A 25,220-nucleotide genomic window follows, 5' to 3' on the forward strand; every position below is an offset into this window, starting at 1 on the left:
ACAGAGCGAACAGCTGCAAGTGGAGTGCAACAATAACCACACGCAGGACAGGTACCAATGCAGAAATATATATTATTTGGCTGATGTTTTTCTCCAGAGTGAGCGCCACATTTGTATCCATTTTCACAGCTGGGCATTATTACTGCAGCAGTCTGAGGAAAGTGCCTTGCTCAAAGGTAAAACAGCAGTGCTACCCATAATTTGAAACCACTATCTTCTAGTTAGAAGTCCAAAGACCCAACCACTTCTCCATATTACTGCTTATAAATAAATACTATAGTGCATGGCTTTGTGATGGGATGACAGAGTTAACAAAAGATGTGGCTAGCCTGTACACTTGGACCAGAGGATCCTCTAACCTCAGACAGAACTGCGAGGCAGATATTTAACAAGTCATTCCCAGTACTGTTGCTACTTCAAAAGCACACTGCCATGTGCGAAGGGGTGCGAACTTTCTCTTTACAAAAATATTCAGAAATTCTGGCCTAAACATGAGCAGAAGATCAGATCTTCAGATTTTTGTTTTCGCTGGTCCCTGGTCCAGTGCTATTAACTTAAGGCTGTCCACACTGCAGCTGCATGTACAAAGGACAGAGTATTCTAAATAATTCACAATAACAATTGTGAGAACCCCACTGCACCGTGAAATACGCATCATACAAATACACATGCTTACATATTTGCAGTACATACAATTTCATAAGAAAATAAACACTGCTTTTTCAAGATGTGTATTAAACATAACTAAACGGCATGAGTTCATTAGAAAAAAAAGCAATTTAACTATTCTGCTGGAAGATTAACAGTCTTTTTGATAAAAAGAGGCGCCTATGGTTTGCCGGATACCCTGCAAGACTTGATTGGATGGTCAGATGTTCACTTCAGAAGAGCTTAGCTCCACTGATCCACACTCTTTCATACAATCTACAATTGCTGGACTGCTGCTCATCAACTCAAATATTCAGTGTTGTGCCTTTTGCTCCTCTTCTCCAAGACTGTGGAATATTCTATTTAAAACCGTAAATGATTGGAACCCTGCCTGCAATTCTGAAGCCAAGTCTCAGAACATACAGTCTCATTATTACAGCATGGAGTGCGTTGCTATTTAGATACTGTATGTCTTAGTTGGCAGCTTAGCTTAGTACTCCAAAGTAGAGAAGCTTGATACGTTTTTCTCATAATGAACAAAATAAAAATAAAGAGTATTATTATTATAAACGGTTTCCCAAGACCTCTGTCTAACGAGGGAGACTCCCCAAAACACCGCAGTCATTGCGGATTGACGGCACCCAAGGTGGCTTTCCTGACGTCGCTTCAGCTCTTCCTTCGTCGTCTCAGAACACCTGCACGATGGATGGCGCACGCGAGTGGACGCGTCTCCTCCACAGTGAAAAGTGTCCTAGCCAATGGCTGCTTGGTAATTTCATCTAATACCAAATGTCAGATCGATTTGTGTATGGTTATAGGGTACAAGTCGCTGGAAGGCAATGAGACAGCAATACACTGCCACTTCCAATTACTGGGAACATGGAGATGGCCAGCTAGAGGCAAAGCTTTCATATTGTTACTGTCCAGGTTGATAAACTCTTTGATAAAGTTGAGATGTCCTGGCCTTTAAGATAATTAGTCAAATTAAAATGGTTTGCCTAGGCATAAAGTCCCCAATGATAGCCTTTTAAAAATTAGCAGGCCATTGGTTTTCATGTAGAGCATAGTTTGGGTGTACAAGGATTTTGCTGCAGAAAAACACATCTTGGTAAATGCACAGTTACCTTATCAGCAACTCCTTTGAAACTTTTACAATTTTACAATTCAAAATAAAAACACCCTACCCTTTTCCTTTCTGTCACATTGCAAACAGGCTGAACATAATTTCTCATTTATTTTGGTCTGGTTAAAACTGTCTACACACTGAGTTTTAGAAACGTAGCAAAGTTTGAAAATGAAAATATGCCAATGTTATATTAATAAAAAGCTGAAAACATTCCAGCTGTTTAAAATTCTTTTAATAATAATTTCACATTCCTTTTGCATGCCAAACCATTTTTTAAATACATATTTAAAAAAATCATTTAAATTATTATTTTATTTAGATATATCTTAATATAAAAAACGAATACCAGTATTTTTCTACTTGGCCAACAGCTGATAGATCATTTTACCTGCTGAAAAAAATGGATTTGTAAGGGGGCAAAGAAACAGAGTAAGGAACTGATTTCTGGCTCCTTACAGCTATCAATCTACCATATACTCTGTCCTGTCCCTATGTGAGCAACCTTTTTAATAACAACTGCATGATCCAAATACTAAAATATTTCTTAAATAACTATGAATTTAAATTAGTACACAAAAATTCATGTTAATTTATACAGTAGTATTTCACAAACACTTTTCCTAAAAGTGTCCTTTAATTCAAAAACTGCATATAGTATTGTCAATTATGTCATTTGATGGTAAAATGCTCTGTGTTCTACTTTCCTATTCAAACAATTTTCCACAAATTCAACATCTATTTGCTTTTCTGATGGCTATGCACCAAGTTGTTTCATATAATGTCTTGTTGGGGATCCCACAACTGTCAGTTAGACACTGGCCCCACCCGCTGTGGGATTCATACCAGGTTATACCAACACGTAAAATTTTTTATTCCAATCAACAGAGGAAATCTCTAAGAATTCAGACTTAATGAAGGTCGTAGCGAAGAAATGACAGTGCTGAAGCAGTGGACAGCTCCAGCACGTCACAGTGCATATTGTGGCTTGATATTAAGATCTCATCTGCATTTCCGTAATGGATACAAATAAAACTAAGTTTCAGAGGAAGGTAAAAACATTTGTGGCAGTGATTGCTCACTGATGAAACTGAAAACACTTCAGCTGTGACTTGAAGAGGTGGCTGCCTGTCCCAGATACAGTATCTTCAATTCCCTACACTTTGAACAATACAAATATCACTATTTAATCATCTTGCAATATGGTCATACATTTCAGTATTGATAGAAACGCTACTATTACATACTGTACAAAGAAACAAGGGTTGTTTAAATTTCGATTACTCCATTTCACAATAGCAAAGCCCTAAACCTATTTACATATTTTTTGGGGGGAGGCTTCAGTAAACACAATATTTTTTTAAAATAATTTTGTTCAGCGTACAGAGATTCATACTATTCTAAGATAGAAGACAGAGTAATGATCTGATTGCACCTCAAATGACAGACATATTCTTTGCGCTGCACATGTTTTTCATCTTTAAAATAAATAAAAGAAATCCAATTGAAGTCTAAATTTATGCTTTCAGGCTCCATCTACAGTCATTTAAATTTTGTGCTGGCAATTGCTTGTGACATGGAATGGTACAAAACAGCAGACAAAGATGTTGTTATGGAGACACGGTGAATAAAAAGGTGCTCTCGTCCTTTCTAATTCGCACTTGCACACAGACAGAGTTCTTTATTCCTCCGAAATAACACTCAGCCCTTTATTGCTTTTTCATTGTTATTCATCCTCAAGAATTAGCCCTGATTTGCATCTAAGCCCAGTTCTGTATTGCTTTTTTTAAAGAAAAAAAACACCATAAAGGAAAGAAACCATTTCCTATCAACCCTCAAATGCCCATTTTTTTTTAACATGGAAGTACTCAAAAACAGCATCTTTTCTTATCATGTTGGTATTTAAATTCATAAAAGAGCACACGGCTCAAAGTTTTCTTCTATTTTTCATTCCATGTCCAGTTATCCACCATCTCTTCTTCCTTAACCCAAAACCCCCACCTTGTCAATCACACAGTAATTATATTTTTCAAGTCAGGTCTTTTTTTTTTAATTTTAGAAGTTTAAGTACACCCTAGAAATGGTATGACAATTTTACCCAAGGCTGAACACAGAAAAATATAAGGCAAACCATGGGATACAGTCAGCTGGTGAGCTGGCTTGTAATGAGGAGAACTAGAACTAATAGGCCCTGAAGCACATTGACACTTATTAGTAGTCAGCTTAAAAACATAGCCTGTGTTAATGGTAATGATTATTTCATGGAAAATAAACTAAAATGCCAAACTTCTAAAATTGTCCAGAGAGAAACATCTGACATGGAATTCATTATAATTTTGTTTCTTGAAATTTGGTTCTATCAAATGTTCTACCTTAGTTTATCTCCCCTGAAACTGGAACAAAGTGCTAAACTTCGTAAATCTTTAAAACCAAAGATGCTCACATTTCTACTGCTGTAAAGGCCTAGTGATTTGCAATTTATCTGTCTCAAAGCAAAAAGATCTAGAGAACCCAACGAATGCGAGTGTGACACTAATAAAACATGAAATGTCCCAATCGCTTGTGGTAAAGTACAGAAATAATTATACCTTCTCTAGAAAGCACTTTGTGTCACTGTTCCTCATGTGTCCTAGCACTATGCAAGTGTACAATATAACACTTACATATAAAAAACCATCACAGTTAGCAGAAAGCAATCATAAACCTTTTGAGCGCAGAGCTTTGTATTTCTTGTGCTCCTTTACCATAGGTGTCATTTTCCCAAAAGGCTTTTCAATATAATTTTTAATAAATGTCAATAAAAGTCTATTTTGTTTCTAATCTATAGTAAATACCATTGAGTTCTCCTTTTTATGTAATAAATGTGTATTTTTTACTCCTAGCTACTTATAATGTTTATTTGAAACACAGTGCCTTGTACTTTGGTTTTAGTTTAACTATACAGCATGTGCAGTACTTCCAATTTTTACAAATTACACTATTGCTCTGCAAGGGCACATTTCCCCCCACACACCAAGCAGTTTTTATTTTCTTTTTTCCTTTTCATTTTCTCCTATTGCTTGAATCAGTCATCATTTTAAATGTAATCCCAACCAGAGACATTTCATCTAGACTCTACATGAGGCTAATTCCACCTGGAACTGCTGAAAGTCCTCCAGTATGATGTAAGTAGCTTTCCTGCTCAGGCCTGTTTGGGACTCAGGTGCACCCTAGCCTCAATGGACATGCCTTTAACCAAGATGAGCTGCATCTCAAAGCAGACTTCGATCCCCAGCTTTCCTGACAGCCAAGTCCTCAATAAGACTGAGGCAGAAGACTGCCACAGATATCACCAGGCACATTCCAGATTCTGTATTAGATTTTAATTACCCTGCTCAAACAGATACCAAACACAGTGATGTCTGAGCCAGCAGCTCTCTTTTTGACCTTTTTTATCAAACATCTAATTTTCTCCAACAGAATAAACCGTGTGTATAGTCACATCTCAAAGTCGCAAATGCAAAAGACTTACAAGGTTGGTAAGCATATTTATGTTAGTTATGATTCTCACCAGTTTATTTTTAGTGATCAAGCCGTGTTATCCACCCCCTACAAAATTACAAGTGCCAAAGGTGAAATCTACTCACCAAAACATATAAACACTTCCGTAAACACAGCCAGCAATGGATAAGGCAGGTTATCTTATTCTGGTAACTTTGTGCCCTGTCACCACAGAGGTTAAGACATTAAGCATTGCTGTGACATCCCCACTCTGCCCACATCAACATGACTTTAAGAAAGTACAGTATGCATAGCATGGCCTAAGGACCTCTGATTTGCAAGCAGCTGAAGCAAATCACAGTAATCTAGACTGGCTTCCACTGGTGGTTAAAAAAATACCTGTTTCTTTTGCGTGTTTTCTTCTTCCCAAATTAAGTAGAATTACCCAAGTTACATTTGGCAAGATTTTTTTATTTTTGCCCTGAGCACCTTTTGTATAACTCCCAGGCCTCATAATCAACACCAAAACCAACACTGAAGACACTGCGTCATTTTATTGTACACCAAAAACCTTTGCACACTCAAAGATATATCAAACACGCAAGGTCCTGCTCAGGAAAACTTTACTACTGAAGCAAGGGAAGTACATTTTAAGTGTGCAAATTGTTTGTTTTTTATTGTATTTAAGATTTGGATAAAAACACAAAATGTTGAATCTGTGGAGGATGAAGCCTAATAAGTACAAATAAGCAGGTGGATCCCTGGGGGCATTTTCTGTGATTTCAGTGCCTCCTAGTCACTACTGGTATATGTACTGAACAAAACAATTTGGCCAATAAAATCAAAAAGAAGCTAGTAGCTGAATTTTAATAAGTAATCAGGTGGCAGCATCTTCAAAGCATTTCTATAAAATGGGAGAATGTTGGAATTGTAGCCATCACACAGTGTCATGCACAGCGAGACAATCAATGGAATTGTCTATGTGTTCTCACCAAATATTGATTTCAAATTTAAAGATTATCGTCATGAACAGGACCTTCTATACTTAATGCGTCGGCTTCATGTCACTGCTAAACAAAATCTACGTGACCCATTATCTGACCCCACCTCAAGCAAAAGCAACAGCTTTGGAAATGACTCATCTGCAAAGAAATTGTTTTGAAATAGGAAATGGCAATCTTTCCCAGCAGTTTTACAGGTCATCCTTCTTGGAGTAATTCAACTTTTAAGGGTGGGTGGAATTAGTAACGAACCAATATTGATACTCCAAAAAACAAACTGTAATTCATTCATTTTAAAAGGGATATTTGTAATTCATGTGCATCCAGAGGGAATACATGATGTTAGTATAATGTTCCTTGCTTTTCAGTTGTGCAGTTGGTGTAAGAGACAGTGTGTCTGATCAAATATTTATTTTCTAGCAGAGAGTATGGGCTAAACAGAGAATAGACAAGACAAGAATAGACCTAAATCTTCTAGAATTCTTTTTTGTGTGTACGGCCTCCACTTTTTTACATTTCAATTCTACACTCGGGGACATCGTGGACAGCGTCATCTGCAGGCATCTAAACAGAAAAGGTGACGTTTCCTACAACAGTTTTTACCACAAAGCATCAGCCTAGCTAACAATGTTTCTAGATCCGTGTTTAATACAGCCCTTTGAAAGTACATAAAAAATGTTGTATTGCTCCACATTATAATTGTAATTAAACAATGTTTCCTTCTTCTCCAACAGAGCCCTTTTCTAGATGCTGTTATACAGCACTTGCTGTTGCAATGATGACTAAGGAGATATACATCTATAAATGATTCCCTGTAAGTGTTTACCAATCTATTTTTAGGGGAGCCCCACTTTGAGTCAATTCGGAGTGATAGAAACCCTTACATCCTAGTGCCCAGTGACAAAAGAGCAACTGAAGGAGGCTGCGTGGTGAAATCGCTGGGACCAGGAAGAGTGGGAGAAGAGCCTTTCTATTCATGACCTTTTAGCAGCAGCTTGATTACACAGCGCACATTAAATCAAAGGACGGGTACGCAAACACTCACTGGAACACATTCGGAACATCAAACAACTCGCACACCATCCATTCCCTCTGAATTTGTGCGGTTTTTATCCGTTTTGCTAATAACATTAATTATTAATGTTGAACTGAAAAGCATAGAGTTCATACTTGTATATTTAACTTAGTCCATTTCTGCTTTTACAGTCCAGCCTTTGGTTTTTGCCTTCAAGAGATCATGATGAATAAAAGCTCAATAAATGGTTCCTTTTGTTTGGGAGATTCGGCACATACGTTTGAACAAATTCGAAAAAAAACTCTGAGTTCAACCCAATAATTTCAAGTGACCATAAGTACTGGGGAGCATTCACTTAAAGTGCATTTGAAAGTCAATACCAAAGGCAATTAAGGCTAGCTGACCATGACTAAATAAAAAAAAGTTTTCCCGGATAACATATTCATCTTATTTTTGGTAAACATGTTTGCACTACATAAGAAATTATTAGGCACATTCTTGTAGCCCAGCAAATTGGTATTTCTTTTGTCTAATCGTTTTGTTTTTTTGAGTCATCTTTGATTAAGAAATATTTTCTGTAGCCCACTTTAAGATTAAGAAAGTGTATATTTGCACTTTATTAGCTTTTAATAGTGACGACATGATTTTAAAAATCAGTTATTTAACAGACTTCTTACTGAATGAAGTCTATTGTGAGATAGATCAAAAAAGTAAGTCATCTCTAAGCATGGTCATGATTACGTATGAAAGGTTTCAGTCTTTACTGTTTAGGGTGGAAAGTGAGCGGGGAATGCTAACACTGTTTGACACAGCGGAATGGTGGCCTCTTCCTGCTGAATAAAGATGTCTTTCCTGGCAGGTACCTTATAGCTCAGAGCATCTTCCTCATCCACGCGGTGATGCAATGCCAGCTCATGCAGGTTACCTCAAGGAGATACTCAATACACAAGTATGAGCCCATTTAAAAAGAAAGTTTTAACCCTTGACATGCTTGACGAAGGAACCACAGTTGGCCACAAAAGGCAGCAGAAAGCTTACAGGATGGACTAAAGTTTCTTTTAATAAAGTAATTTTAATAATTTATCATATAAAGCCTGTATATTTTAATATCTACATTTTAAAGACATTAATTCCTCTGAAACAATTTTCACCAATTAATAAGCAAACCACTACTCCAACATTACTGCACCTGGACAGCTAAGACTAGACAGAACCTAAACTCCATCACATGACAATGATCCTTACACTATATAGCATTCTTCTGAACACTCCAGTCAAAGCGCCTTACAGGTAATGGGGAATGTAGCCCCACCTGGATGATGTGACGGAAGCCAAGGTGCACCAGTGTGATCATCATCTATCAGCTATTAGTGGGGAGAACAGAGTGATGAAGCCAATTCATAGATATGGATTATTACAAGGCCATGATTGGTAAAGGCCAAGGGGAAACTTGGCCAGAACACCAGGGTTACATCCCTACTCTTTTTGAGAAACGCCCTGAGATTTTTAATGACCGAGAAGAGTCAGGACCTAGACTTTATGTTTTAGTGGAAGGATGTTGTTTTTTTACAGTATAGTGTCCCCACAACTATACTGAGGTGGAAGGACGCACGCAGATCGTGGGGTGAGCGCCCCCTACTGGTCCCACTAACATATGCATATACACTAATATATAATATATAATGCATACAGTATGTACGCAGTGCATATACATATATATATATAAGGCAGATGCAATAATAAAATACATAGATGTGTGCATATATGTGTTGAGAAAACGTTTCATATTCATGTGGTAAATATTCTGACTTATCATTTGAAAACAAGCTTTCACATTTCTTCACATGCAGGAACGTTAAGGTTCACACAATAGATAATCAAATTTCTGAAGTGTTCATTCCATCGGAACAAATCAAAGACACCATTTTATTCTGTAAACAGGAGGATGAGCAAGGCTCTTTTGCAGCAATCGACTTCACTGCAACAAACCGGTATCTGTGTGAAACCCTGCTCTGCCTAAATGATTCTGTGTTTTTTTTTACTAATGTCTGTAGAATTGTTCACTTGGGAAGATAACAGGGAAGAATTGCCACAGTATACTAATCTTATCTCATAAGAAAAGTATAGGCTATCATACAATGTATTATATCAACAAATACTATCCCAAAACTCCATGGAAACTTGACTCAATGCCCTTCCACTGTCAAGAAAAATTACTTCGCCACAAACAGTGGAATCACTCAGGCAGATGTGCAAACACGCCTCACAGAACAAACCAGATGATAGACTAAATATCCGGTAATAAAGAACTCCACTCCACTGCTGTAATGGAAAAGGTCTAAAAATATCCCACTGTTTTATTTTCCCCAAAACAAACCTTACATGCTGTATGTCCAGGGTGGACTTACACATCTAGTTTCTGGTTAGACATCTAGTTTTCCTGAATGGCCTTCACAAAAAAAACACAATTGAAATGACACAGTGATGGAGGAGTGAAATTTGCTTTTTACGTACATAGTTCAGTGCTATAGGTTTTAGTGAGTGCATGTGTTTAAGTGACAAAAGTGAGCCTTCTGTTGCTCTGTGCACCGTACCTCTATGCTGGGATATACAGCGCTTTGAAAAGCCTTCTTGTTGACGAGGGAAACAAAAAGCCAACCAAACTGCTTCAGCTCTTACTCGCTTGGGCTTCTGTTAACACCAATAAGGAAACAAAACCCTGGTGATCTCAATGTACACACAACACATTATTCAGGTGGTCCCAGAGGAACTGTAAAAGTATTTTAGAGTTATCCAAAATGCTCTCTGCTCTCTCACTCCATCGACCTCCATCTACACATCCAACACTGTGATCTCTTCAGGTCAGAACAGCAGTGGGCACATCTGCAGGATATGCTGGGTAGTTTATTATTGCTTGCTGAGCAAACTAATTTGCCTTTGCAAAGAAAGCTTTGTGTGGTGGAATCTCATGCAGTATTAGTCAGCCAAGAGTATACCCTTAACCTTAGAGCTATTGAATCATTTGATTTCTTCAAACCCAATATCCATAGTAAATGGAAATCTGTTGCTTAAATGTATATATCTGGTATAACTGACAAATATTTTTTTTAAATGCATAGCAAGAGCTAAAACTACATGCGATAAATAAAGACTTGATTTCAGAGAACAAACTGCTTATTGATCCTTTTTCTGCGAGAACAGATCATGCTTTCAGTGTAGCAGAGAAAAAAAGCAGAGTGACCTTTTCAAAATGGTATCTGCTTTAATCCTCCTGCTTGACTCCTGCTGCGATTTTAGCTTAAAAAGGCTGCTGATAAAACAGATCCCAAATGCCAGCAGGGACCCATTTGGATGAAAGCTGCATCTGAATACTAATATAAGCAAGACTGTGGAATTTTAACCCTTTATTTTATAGTTCTACTTACAGTAGCTGAAGATGTAGGAAAGCTTCTCAGAGTGGATCAAACACCCTACATACTGGCATTTCACTTCCAGGCTTTTATGTCTAAAATGGCTTGTCTGTCTGTCACTTACTGATACTGTGCAATGCTTGTGGTGACACAGTATACTTCTTACTGTCTGACTTAGTTTTTTTTTTTCTTTACCATCTCAGCATTCTCTTCAACTTAATATTTAAGAGTTATACTTCTAAAGGGTGAATTATACACCACTTATTATTATTATAAAAATCAGATAATAAATTCCTTGATGCAACATTTTTTGAGTTGTCCATATCTACAATCTATATCCACAGAATTGAAGAGCAGTGATCACTAGTCAAACAGGCAAATTATGAAATCTATCAGTTATACAGTATATTTCAAATAGAAAAATGTATGCTTGGCCTTCTGATAAAAGTGGTCATTTGCACAGTAAATTATGCTCATATTACCTATGAGTGTAACAGATGCTCATAAATTATCCTAATGATCTCAACAGAAAGCATACTACATTCTGATCAATCCTATAAAAGTAGAAATGTGTGAAAATTAACCGCACAATTAAAAATAAAAAGTAACCGGCACTTAAATGGGATAACAAATGGGATAAAATTGGTCTTTATCTTAAGCAGTATCTCCAACAACAAATAACCAGATAAGGTTTGATCACAAACAGGTGGTAATGTGTAAGAATTGAATTTTCATCCCACCATACAAATATAAAATTGATCCCTCGCTATACTGTACAAGTTTTCTTTTATACGAGACATGCTGTGAGGTAATTCCTACCTGTTTTATATTTAACTAACACATTTTTACCCTCGAAAGACTTCTCTTCTCACATTTTCTCATTTTCTTTTTCATTTTTATTGCATTTTAACTTTTTTATAATGTTTGCATGTCTTCAGTGCATATAGTACAGGATAATACCAAACGTTTTTTTTTCCCTAAGGATGTAACTACTGTACTATAAATGAGCAGGAGTTTTCTAGATTTCCTACCTTTGGTTTATGCATTGGTTAATGACTTTAAACATGTTACTTGAATAATTAACATGGAATGTTACTGTTTTCATATTTAGTGTTCTGTTCGGTGTTAAGGTGAAGTTTGGGTTTCCGAGGGAACACTTGAGTTCTAAAACCAATAAGATATTATAATATGAGAAGTAATGGGTACTTAGTTTCCATTATCCAAATTTTCACCTCACGAGCAGTTTTCAAGGAATAATGAAGCTTGTTTCGGATTAAATATGATTTATTTTGTAAGAGGTATTACTGAGTAGAAAAACAATTTAACTTTAAAGAAATGTTTCATACTGGACTGTTCATCTTACGCGTGTGTTTTATTTGATTTTATATATGAAGTTGGTAAAAATGCTTTTATAAAACATTACTGGATGTTAAAAATACCTGGCCTCATATTTGTTATATTCTCATAACCTACTGTATGCAAGTATAGCTTAAACTCAATTAATAATATGGAGTTTTATACTGTATAAACTTAAAGAATATCACAAGAAGGACCTCTCTTCATGAAATTAACAGTAATATAGAATACAGAAACTAATCTAAAAACTAAAAAATTTAAAACTGTTTCTATATTTTTAACAGTTCAACTTTCCACTCACCTACTGACAACAAGCAAATGATACACGTAGAGGGAACTTTCCACATCCATCAATATTTAAGTCTGTTGGCGCCCGACACATGCAAGATTTGGGCATTAATTTCTTTAACCGGCAAGCAATGAAGAAAAGCCATATGTTCTGAATTTAGAATGCTGCCTAATGTGTGTCTGTGAGCCCTTTTTCACTCTCTGATTCATCACAGTGTTTTTTTCTATTTAACAAATCACGTTCGCTTCTCATATCTGTAAAATAAATGTACCAGAGCCAAATCAGTCCCTCATAAAAAAGTATTTTACCACATAGCCCATAAACAATATGTGTACTGCTTACATATTTCAATAAAATGAGCATTTATTTTTTTAATAAAAAAGGTAAAAAACGTGCAACATCATAATCATTTTTAAGAAACTACTTTAAGAGGAGAATGCCACTCTGGAATAAAAGCAAAATAATCTCTTTTGTCAAACCAGAACCAAATAACATCATCCAATTTGATATCTGGACAAACATATAGAAAAGAAAATATCCTTGTTTAAGCAAGATATTAAGATATTAAAAACAAACATATACATTGCTGGAAAAAAACTGTGAACTGCGAATTATAAACATCTGGAGTTTTACATATACCAAGCTAATACTAATACTATATCCAAAGACCCTTTTTATCATTACAAAACTATTGTAATTACATGGCTCTTTTAAGACTTTGAACTTTCGTGGTCTTGTTCAATTTTAAGTTCAAGTATTGTATGACAAAGGTTTACTTAGACACTAGTTTAACTTATACAAGCCTCAACTAGCTCAATTTTTTGTATTATGCGTATTAATAAGTGTTTATTCATGCTTTGGTTTGGAAGATCTTGATCAAATATCCCCAGGAGCAGAGTCATTAAGAACATTTAAGAAGGTTTTAATTGGATTCTTGTAAAGTTAATCTATAGTCCTGTGCTCCTTGCATCTTTTACAGGATATTTGTATTTTATGTATTTGATGATCCACAGTAAAAAGCTTTTCCTCCCCCCCACTCTTCTGGTCTAAAATCAGTCCCTTCCCTGTTACCTTTACAGGGAATACTGCAAACTACACAAACTGGATGGTAGGCTGGGACAAAACTTGCTTCTAAAACCTCAATACACCATTTATTATATTTTAAACTTGCATGTTAAATGTGTGCAGGACCATATTGACAGTTCCACATGAAGAGCACTTCAAGGTGCATTTTGGTACCTCTCTATGCACATTTGTGGGAGTGCCCTGTGGCAGAGAACCTTTAGGCATGTGTGCCTAATGTGCATTTAGATGTGACTACTGTCTGTGCCAGTGAGCACGTGGTTGCTCCTTTTCAATCACAGATGTAAAAGGTACTATTATCCTACTTTGGGTATGATACCATCCACTAGTGGGTTTAACAGCAGAAAAAAAAAATCTTACAAGGATTAGTTCAGGCCTGGATACTCTTAGATAATTTTGTCAAATGAATGAAACCAAATGTACTTATGGAAAGAGGAAAGGCTATGTTACTTTTTAAAAGTGCAGAAAATCTGATAAAATGGTCAAAAGCATTCCTATTTCCTTATGGCTATCATAATTAACCTTTTTGTTTTTGTCTGAGAGCTCTGAGAACCCGTATTCCTATGCCATAAATGACCATATTTATAATAATTTTGAAAACTGGTTAGAGTGGTTAGTGTACAGGACTGATGGGAAACAAGAGTCATAACATGAAAAGTACTTTATTTTTCTTTAAATCTGAGACTTACCACCGTTTTGCTTTCTAACCCCTTTCACACACAAACCCACGGCATATCCTTCATAACACTGCCACCCTGTGGGCTTAAGAAGCCTAATCCTTTTCCTGTAGGTGATCTTGCCATTGTATTGAATTATCTTTGAAGCAATTAGCACTTCATTGCATCTGAAACAATCAAATGTCACTTGACTGGCTCAAGCTTTAAGTGGACAGAGAAGAGCATTAAGATCTCACAATATCGAAAATCTCAAGCAGAAAGTAATTAAACCTTATATTTTAGTACATAATAGTTACTAGTCACTAATTCTTCTTAAGGTCATTAAGTCTGATGCAGCATAGATGGTCAAAGACTAGACAGCCTAGCAACTTAATACTGGACAGGTATCCTATAACTGGTAAGCTATTAAATTTATGCTAAAAGTTAAACTCCTGTGTCAACTAAATCCTTTCAAAATCACCATTATTGTATGAATCACCTAATTAAAACTACAGATTTTATTAAGCTAATTTTCCGTAAAAAAAATGCACCTGAAAAGCTTCTACAAAATCTACTACAAAAATAGCGACATATGCAATAGGTCATAAACCATTACAAAAAAAAAATCAAACAACTCCCCATTCACAAACTGCACTTAATGTCAAAATTCATTGGCTTTTGAAACTTTGTAGTGATAATGCAAAATACAGTTAACTCACTTTAACGGACAAAAACTGGTAAAGGGGGATTTTGTCCACAAATGAAACATGTGGTGTTGAACAGCAATCTGCTGCCAATATACTGGCCTAACACATGAAAGTGAATTTGAAATGCAGTGATGGACAGCTTTAGCTATTTTGTAAACGTCACAGTCTTGTGAATACAATTTTTAGAATTTATAGAATATTTCACAGGTTTGCGAAGCTTTGAGTGCTCCCACTGAAGAGATAGAACAGTTTTGTAAGAAACCAAACACATTAATCCAAGATGAAGGCATCACATTATACCCACTGTACAATGCTAACAAGACTGGTCTCTTCTGGCATTGCCTCCCAGGAAGCATACAAGCATGGATGTGAAATCAGCAAGGAAAGGACCTCAGCATTACTGCGTGCACTTGCTGACTGCTTACACAGATCGACACCTGTAGTTTTGGGTCATGGAGAATGAGGGTCCAACAAAGACATAATGAACAAGTCCCTTGCCATTCCAGAACAGCTCTGTTTACATCTGACAATCTTGTCTCTTAAGCGAGCGTGTGTTTTGAGGCTCGAAATATAATTTAATGGACATAACACAATACCAGACACTTCTCTTCCCTTAATAGTGAGGATAGGCTGCAATTCTAACCTAAAAACAGTAGTTTTACATAAGTTCATTTTTAAATCTTTATGTTAAAAATACAAGCACTTCATTCTCAAACCAGGATTTTGTGGCTTCTGGGCAACACAAGCAATTATTCAAGGAGTATTCATTTAGGGCGAAGAAAAACTCACCTAAGCCTCACTCTTCACAATTCTCAGATTCCAACATCTGTTTTTATATAACCTTTTTATTCTGCGTAAAGATTATTAATTTGGGCCTCAGGATAAAAAAAGGTTTTGTCAGCAAAAAGTCCCGGCTATCATAAAAAAAGTGTGCTAGTGTGCAGTAGTTGGAAAAATAACCAACAGGGAAGGCATAACCGTGAAAGTCCTTGTGAAGGACAGACTTCTCTGTTTCTGTACTGTAAATGAGCTCTGAAACAGCTTCCCAGAACAGGCCCGGCAAAATGAAATCTCTCCAATGTTAGCGCTTTGAATGACTTACTGTCTTGATGGAGCTCCGCGCTTTCTCTTTCCACTCACTGCTGCTCAGCTCCAAAGTACAGTGGACATACGTCTCTCGATCATACGACCCCAAGATGAACAGCCTTCAAGATGGAAAAAAAGAGACATCGTTACTGTCTGCCAGGGAAAGCAAGACTGTCCAGAGTGTGCTTCATTCAGACTATGAAAACAAACAGCTTCATTAGTATTGGATCAAATGCACATTCAATTACCAAATCGCTATCAAGATTACATGTATCTTGTCCCATACGAAAAGGTGAGAAAAGTACAGAACTACTTTTCAACAGTTACAGGCATAGAAGGGAAAACAACAAATTAAAATATTACTATTATCAAAGCTACTGACACATTCAGACAAGACAACATATCATTCAAAACAGCTGGAAAAAACATAGTTCAGAAGTTTCATATCCTTGAGCATAGATGAGATTCCCAAACCTGAATAATGTTCGACAGCTGAAATGTTTCTTCTTTATACTTTTTAGCATTTATTCCAAAAGAATAAAATAACCAAAATACATTATAAAATAAAATGTTGTTCTGGAAGCAAAACAAGGACAATGCAAGAACTGCAGAACATGAGGTGATAGTTTGCAATAGTATTTCACATATTTATTTATTGCATTAACATAGAAAAAAATCTTGGTTATTATATCCAGTACTGCTAAGCAGGCATGAGAAAAAACGTTCTTGCCAGTTTGAATTTTATATGGAAAAATAATAAATAATGTTATAATGACAATGCTATGTTATGAAAACTGGAAAAATGTTTTGTAAGCCCCATCATGTTTTCTAAAACCAGACTGCTCCTGAGAGACCCATTTCTAACAGTAGCACCAAAACAAACATTTCATATTTGCACAATTACAATAATAAGGAGCATGTACAAAAATATAACAGTTAAAAATAGACTGAAAACCCATATTAATGATCTAGATGATCTTGTACAATGTACATGAATACATATCGGTGTATAGTTGGCATGCACATTGGAACAAACCTCTACTAAAGGGATAAAAACCACTATAGATCTCGTCTGTTATGGAGTGGAATAATGACCACGAAGGAATTGTAGCTCAGAAGCTGTGGAGGTCAATAGCTGTCGTACTCTCGCTGAAGTGTTGAAAAGATTGACAATTTTGTGCAAGTGATGGTTTTTAAGAGTCCTATCCTCAAATGTAAGTGATATGATGAAAATGTATGAAGCCCCTCATGAGCTTTAGGTTGCTGTAGACATTTGTTTGAATAATGTCAGCTGTAAATGTACTTGTATAAGAGAGTTCAAGTATAAAATATGAAAGTGCATGCACAAGCAGTGTGAGGAGTACATCAATTATCTATTTTTTTTTCATGATCTTAAACATCCTGCACTCGTCATCCACTCCAGCCAGCTCCTTAACACTGCAAATGCCGAGAGTGAATTAGAACGATCGAGGGCAATGACGAGGCACAATTGAGGGACTAGGAAGAGCAGGGTGGCAAAGCCTGATCTTATATACAGTATTTGAATTTGGGACAGAAATATGTAATCAAAGGAAAGCAAACATTAAGATGACCAAATTCGAAAACATTAAGTCATTTTCCACATTTTAAAAGACACACATGCACAAGTACTGTACTTCTTATAGTACATAAGATTTTGTATAGAGCATAACTTGGCTGCCCTGGCTTGAATTCCTGATGATTACATGGAGTGTAACATTTTTAGGATCTTTTCTTTGTAGGCTTAATTTATGTTACATCTTGAAAAGCAAACTACAAAACGTACTCCTCGACATAAAAGAAGTGTTATTTGACATTCCTTTCTTAAACACTGCCCGCTGTAAATATTTCTCAGGCTACATATTAAAGATAATGTGCACAAAAAGACCAGCATGGAGCTTTTTCACAGCTTTAATGTGCCATTGCTACCCTCTGCTGGAAGATATATGGAAGTAACGAAGAAGCTGTCTTTACTTGGGAACACAAACTAAAATACACAGAAATTCAAATGAAATTAATCAACTTGGATCAAAGGGCAAGTGCAATGCATTTCCTTGATGATTTTAACTTCATTTTCAAATTTTCACGTCGACATACATTTTATTAAACAATGCTTTTGACTAAACAATTGAGTACATATGAAGCTATGCAACAGAATTTGTCCTGTCCTTCATCTTCAATATGTGGCAGAGGAGCACACCCGGACATGCTGGCTTTTCTGGTTTCCCTTCCACTTGAGGTCCAGGATACATACAGGAGCTGCTAGCTAAAAGGCATCAATCAGGCAACTGAACCGTGAGATTTAACTATCTAAATCTGAAGTATTTATTCATTTCAATATGTACAACCAACTCTTTCGGTTTTATTTTTTTAGGCAGATGACGTTTCCCCTCTGTAGGAAATATCTAAAAGTTGTCTCCATGTCGTGTAAAGCAAAGCAGACTTGTATTTGTACTTCACAATCCATACTGTTATATTTTTGAAAGGTAAAGAGTGAAACATAAGAGTGTCACTTGCTTCTTTTGGATATGTAAATACCACTTTAATTGATACAGGTGGGTCAGGATGAAAAAGTCTGCCCTAACATCGTAACACAATCAAGTGAATTATATAAACCTGCTCCTCTAGTTTGTGCCCTCTCATCATATCTTTCCTGACGGTGTCAAAGACAGTAACATTATTTCCTCTAGAATGGAAAGAAACGGACAACTTGTGCTTCACAACCCCGAAAGTGCTGCACAACACGCAGGCCTTCAAAGCAATGTCTCCATCTAGTGGAGACAGCTATAAATAAAGTTAAAAGGTGGAACCGTGGGAAAATTGTGAACTTAAAATTGTTATAATTGACAAGCTCCTACTGATTATAATTTTATTTTCAGTATTTCTAATAAAATTCATTCCAATTAAGCATTTTCTGTATTATGCATAAATTCTCAGGTTGATCTTTTTGTAGTGTTACACACCTCCTGTAAATCACTTCTGAGGGAAGAGGGCAAGAGGGACAGAAGACCTCTCAGACAGGTGGACTTTCCACAGAGACCTTCAGTTTTGGGCCTCTGAGGTACAACATATTCATGGTAATGTTGGTATCGTGGCTAGATAAAAATGAGTACTCAGCTCTGCACAGCTTAAGTGGACAATTATTTAATGGGCTTCTACAGCTAGTTTATTTTGTGAGGACAATTCAGATCACAGTTCAGCTGGCATGCATGTACAGCTCATTTTGGTAAAAAGACAAAAGTGATGATTTCGGATCAGAGTGTGTACCTAGCACAAGAGCTTGGGTTCCTTGAAAGGTTAATCTCAGCTCAATGAAGAGGAGCACCAACACAGTTCAAAGTCACGTAGAGACGTGAACTACAGATTTTCATATATTTCACAAAGAAAACCAAACCAACTGGTTGACGCCCAATACCCTTAATACCTTTTGTTTTATTCCTGTCTAATTCTTTCTTAGCCCAGGCTGGGGAATAGGGCAAACAGCCCTGGCTAAACCCAGTGAATGGACAAACTGGTTTGATTTAAAAAAAATATATTTATCCTCACTCTTTGTGTCCTGTTGGTCAAACAATCTAAGATCCAACATACAATATTAAGGTCTAGATTACAAGTGTGGTTAGTTGACTTAATTAGGGATACTTACAGTAAAATGGAGAGAAACAGAAAACAATGTATCATTACAAAACTGTCATAGTAATACAAGGAAGACTGATAAACAGTCTTTACAGATAGAGGCATTGGAATATTGTTTTGAAACATTAGCTGTTTTCCTAAAGTTTTGAGTTGGTTTGTTTCCTGTCTTTGAAATTGGGGCCAATTTGTTGCAATGGGTGACTGGACTTCTTCATAAGGCACCATGCAGCTTGGTGGTCCTTGAGGTTCCATCACTGGTGCTCTTAAGGTTTGTCTATATGCTACCTTTAGAGAACATGAATAGAAAATACAAAACATTGCACTTGTCTTAAGGGATGTAAAGATATAGATAGGTGAATTTATAACATCACAACTTGATTTGAGAAAATGTATTGCTTGTTGGCCTTTCCTGTGCTAAAATGAGATGCCTTCCAACTTGTAAAATGCAGCTCCAATAAGTCTCAAGCTAGGGATTCTTTATAAGACTATAAAACTAACACATATAACACTAGTACACTGACTACCAGTGAGTTATTGAATTGATACAGTAGCTCTGAGATGGCTCTTTGGGAGAAGGCCTCTAGCCAGTATCCACCTAGATTCTGCAGTCTCATGTTTAAAATTACAGGTGTTTAAAAATGTTTAAAGAATCCAATATACAACTGGAAGTAAATTATACCTGAAATACCATGTGCAAGAAACTCTTGACAGGTCTTTCAGTCTTTAAAAGCATGCCAACAGATCAATTCTTTACTTTGCCCAATATTATTACTATAGTTTCCCTACAAATGCTGAATATTATAGCAATATGAAGTGATCACCTATCCCCTTTCTCAATTCTGATTAAGATATGAGTATCTGTTTGCATGATATGCACTGTACTGCACTAAGAAATAATAGACGAGTGCAATTTATTATTAATATATGGTACTTGCTGAATTTACTAAAGTATAGCCTTTGCCTTAGTGAAAACACAGTGATGCTAAACCCTCAACTTGTCATACAAAGGTAGCTAAGCAATGGCGATGTACAGCTGGGGTCTTTAAAATTTTATAAAACTGAGTGAAGGGCAGAAGAGATACTTAGGGAAAAGGATACTTTGCTCGGACAAAAGCCACAATGGCCCTTTTCATGAGCTCCTCCTAACCGTGACCTGCATTGTATCAATTAGATTAGGTTACTTGGGATTGTTTTGATAGGAACTGAATGGCTAAATTATGGCCTGTGGCTCCATGTAGGAATCAAGAGAAAGAAAAAGTCGATTGTTTGTTACTCAATTATGGCCTAAGATATGCTCCAATGGAGCGTTTTCCGACAACAAAAGCACAAGGCCTCAGTCTCGTTATTTTAAATGACATCCAACATTAATTCTATCGATTTCAGCCATTTCTGCTTGAAGAAAAGATGACAAGTTTCACAACAAAGAGGAATGTTCAGGTTCTGCAGATTTTTGAAGTTGATTAAAATAAACGCAAAACAAATTATTTGTTTAATCGGAGTTAAGCAAAGTCTGGTATCTGACACAGATCTGGCTAGTACTGTGCAAGTCTCTAACTACTAATCAATACAGTTGCAGCTTCCAGCCTTTTAATTTTATCTGGCTGTCTGAAGACCACAAGTAATAAGCCCGGTTTACTACAAAAGAAGGTTTTGCTGGGAGATATAACGGTTTAATGGACAGTAATTCATCAATTTAAAAACACAACAAAAAACAGCAGCCATTAGCGCCTCTGATTAAACTATTTCCCTGAAATTTTGTTTTTTATTGAATAGTAGTTTATTCAGATCTAATTTAAGATTAGATAGAAGTCATTTAGCAGTCCCTCAGTACAGAAGACAGCTCTAAGTTCAGGTTTTGAGTTTCGTGAACAATGAATGTACTTGTTTTAGTCAAAGCACTATGCAAGTTTCAATAATGCTGTAGACCACATCTGAGTAGTGGCCATCTATTCTTCAAGCACTTCATATTGGACAAATTAGGAAGCAAATCTTGCACAAAAGGAGAAGAACCTTCATCTGTTCAAATGCAGTCACTGACAAAAAATACTGTATATTTCTTTTATGTATCAAGCACTATCAGTGCTCTGCTAATGCAGCCTTCGTTAAATGGATCTGCTGCTGTGTTGAATGTTCTGCAGTTAATCGTATAACCCACACTTTTTGCAGCAAACAGCCACAGCAATGTCATGCAGCCAGTGAATGCTATCGTGTAAGAAAGCACAATGTGGGAATCTTTGGCAAGCACATGCCACATAAAAAGCTTATAGCACAAAACACGAACATGGACAGATATTCAGCACAACCTTACAAATTAACTCGGGGAGACAAGTGTTAATGTTTACTTGAATTATAAGGACTACTGTTTGTGCTATTCTAAACTGAACACCCACATAAAGTGCTTTCTGCTTTGAAACACTCTAGAAGAAACTAACCAAATTATTTCTACCCACATATTATTTGTAATAAACCACTGAAATAATTCTAATTCACTTCACATATAGTTTTGTAAGTTTGAAAGCTTTTTCATACATAGAAAAATTCTAACGGTTTTAGTCTGTTTTCACAGAGAAACCCCTTTCCGGTTCCCTTTTCTACACTACAGGGCCTAGTTGAGTGAACAAACCTGAATCTTTGTCAAATGAAAGCACTTGTCAATTGACCTACCTGCCGCATTCAACCAGCATGACTCTGAGTCTCCCCTCGACCAGCCGCGAGTCCTGAACAGAAATGTCCAGGTCAGAGGTCTGTCCCAGCAACGGCTGCACTTGAAAAGGGAAAAACGGTTTGTATCTGGGAAGAGAAGACCAAAATGATCAGTTAATGAGGCTGTCTCCCACCACAAAAAAAAAGATTTTTCTTTGCTGTTTTTTTAACTACACATATTGTTCAGTCTACAGAACCCCTCAACTTCTGTGGGGGTATACAGTAAATGATGTGATCTGTGCTCCTTGTAGAGAGATGCACACAGGAAAATTGTAAAATTCCTAAGTGCTGAGACTTTAGCTTACTTAAGAAGCCTGGCATTGGGTCAAGTGGCTTTAAGAAAAGGAAAGCTTCAAATCATCCTGCTTTCAGAATGTATTATTCTACAGCAGTACAGGTATATTCACAGCTGAATGTATTAAAAAATGAAGGTAAGGGCTTCAAACTGATATTGTCCTCTGCTTGCTTCCTTTGTCTGTTAGAGATCATGGCAATTAATCCTGTCCAATATCTCTAATTCTTTAGGTCTTAAAGGATTAAATGCTTTAGTGTGACATAATATTAACAACACCAGGGAACTACAAAACTAAATAACTTACAGTCTTCAATTTTATTTAGGAGTGCATAGAACAATAATTTTTCCAGTTTTCATTATTAGGTTTTCAATTAGCATTTAAATTAGCAATCTTCTACAGTGACTACATCGCTGATCAAAACAACATGTTGGAATGTGGAAGAGCTACCATATTTACCTTAGAAATACATTTTCAGATGAAGAACGTATTAAAATACAAGAGCACATGAAATGCCATAAATTGCATTTCTTTAGCGCTGGTTTAACCCTTGGAAAAAAACAACTGGTAAAAACACTGATTTACTTGAGACCTGCAGTGGGTAAAGACAACTTTTGCTATGATCGATATAGACATATTTTACCTGTGTGGGTGTGGTTAGAGAACAGTTGCTTTAGGCAAATAAAATGAAAATGACATTTAAAAACACTTGAATATCTTCTTTAAACCCTAAATAAAGAATTAAATCCATTCATGTTGATAAGAAAAATGGTTAAAACAGATATTTACACATAAAGTTTAAATGCTTTATTCATAAAAAATCAGACCACTCTGAAATTTTACTGGTTGAAAAATATAACAGTAAATAACAATGTTGATTTTCAGTGTCTATTTTTAATCCTTAGACTTGCAAGCTAGACCCAGACATATTAATAATGCAAGCCTTTAAAAAGAGTGTCTAAGTGACAGAAGAATGGTGCTGAAAGCTTCATGGCTGGCCACTTCCTTCTCATGTGATTTCTAGCTATAAATGAACCACTGCACTACTGCCTTTCTGTGGCATTTTACTACAAATGTTAAATCAAGTGTCCTAATGTTATGGATACATCTCTTCAGATCACTGTCTGTAATTATTGTAAGAGAAAAAAGGAAACAATCATCCTAAATATTTACTTTAAGTGCAATCTAAAAACAATTTAGTATCCTTTCGTGTCTTTTCACCTCAGTTCAAGTGTAGCTCTGGTCATTGGGAAAGAAAGGTTCCTGTTTTTTTTTTCCCTTACAGGACATTGGTCTGTATCACAAGAGCACAAGTAAGCTGTGAACACACTGGACAGAAAGAGGAAGAGCTTGAAAGACTAATAAAACGGTATCAAGTGGCCTTTCTACACTGGCTGGGCAATTCAGCCTACATAGCAAAAACCTTTAAAATATGTTTTATAAAAGTAGGCATCACAGTGAGGGTTTCACTAACATGATGTTTTACAAGAGAACACATAAATTAAGGAATTACACAAAAAAGACAGCAAGATTACACTTCATTAGAAAAAAATACACTGGACTGCATTTTCACTGTAGATGGGAAACTTCAATATTGCTCAACTGTTCTTGTGAGGATTAAGAAATTAAGACATCAGACCTCGGTACAGCAGGTTACACTACAGATCTCTCTCTCTTAAGCACTGCAGATCTGTCAGTGAAGGGATACCTAACACTAGCATTGCTAGGCTATCTTACATCTACATCCCAGGCACTTACGTGTCAGCATTAGTATTGCTGTAACCTGCCGAGTCCTTCAGTACAAACGAGGAGGAGCAGGCTTCTATAAATACAACAGAGATGCTGGTGTAAAGCTGTAAAGCTCTTAGAGGAAATTCCAGGCTGTGCTGCATTTTCTGAGCTCTTCCTGCATGACTTCACCCTGCATTAAATCACTGTCCAGAGAGTATGGACTATGGCTTAAGACTTTACAGACCACAAAAAACTTTACAAACAGTGCTAGAAAAAGGCATTTCAAGCTTAAGCATTTCATCCAATTCATGTCAGGATTTTTCCCCCCAACTGAAAGGCATGTTGGAGGCAACCTTCACAGTCACAAAAGGCCAGCTGATAAATTAAGTGTTTAGGCTCTAATAATAATCATCATCATCATTGCTATTATTAATTCCTTACCACTTATAACCCACTTATACAGTATAACACTTTCTGGACACTGCACTCAAAGCATTTTACAGATAATGTGGACTCCCCTCCACCACCAATGTGCAGCACCTGGCTGGATGATGCGACTGTTGCCAAAGTGCGCCAGAACGGCTATCAGCGGGGAGAAGAACAAAGTGATGACACCAATTCATAGATGGGGATTATTAGGGGGCAATGATTGGTAAAGGACAGGGGTAAATTTGGTCCGGATGCCATAGTAACATCCCTACTCTTTTTGAGAAACGTCCTGGGATTTTTAATGACCACAGAGAGTCAGGACCTCGGTTTTACATCTCATCCAAAGAATGGCATCTTTTTACACTATACTGTCCCCATTACTATAATCAGGCATTAGCAGCCACACAGATCGCAGAATGAGTGCTCCTACTTGTCCCACTAACACCTCTTCCAGCAGCAACCTTAGCTATCCCAGGAGGTCTGTCAGGTATTGGTCAGCCTCACACCTGCGGAGCTACAGTAGGTTGCCAGTTGTGAGTTGCAGAGTGATATACCTGCT

General features: G+C 36.6%; 1 protein-coding gene across 1 annotated transcript in view; it reads right to left on the bottom strand.

The window, feature by feature from the left end:
- Nucleotides 1-25,220, bottom strand: part of pdzd8 (PDZ domain containing 8) — a 59,321-nt gene that overhangs the window by 19,635 nt on the left and 14,466 nt on the right. Inside the window, exons 2-3 of the mRNA XM_006630458.3 lie at nt 22,170-22,295; nt 15,871-15,973 (exon numbers count right to left, since the gene is read on the bottom strand). Coding sequence (XP_006630521.2) covers nt 15,871-15,973; nt 22,170-22,295 — 229 coding nt within the window. The remainder of the gene's footprint in view (nt 1-15,870; nt 15,974-22,169; nt 22,296-25,220) is intronic.

This window comes from Lepisosteus oculatus, chromosome 4, assembly GCF_040954835.1.
Source record: "Lepisosteus oculatus isolate fLepOcu1 chromosome 4, fLepOcu1.hap2, whole genome shotgun sequence".
In the NCBI taxonomy this organism is placed as follows: Eukaryota; Metazoa; Chordata; class Actinopteri; order Semionotiformes; family Lepisosteidae; genus Lepisosteus; species Lepisosteus oculatus.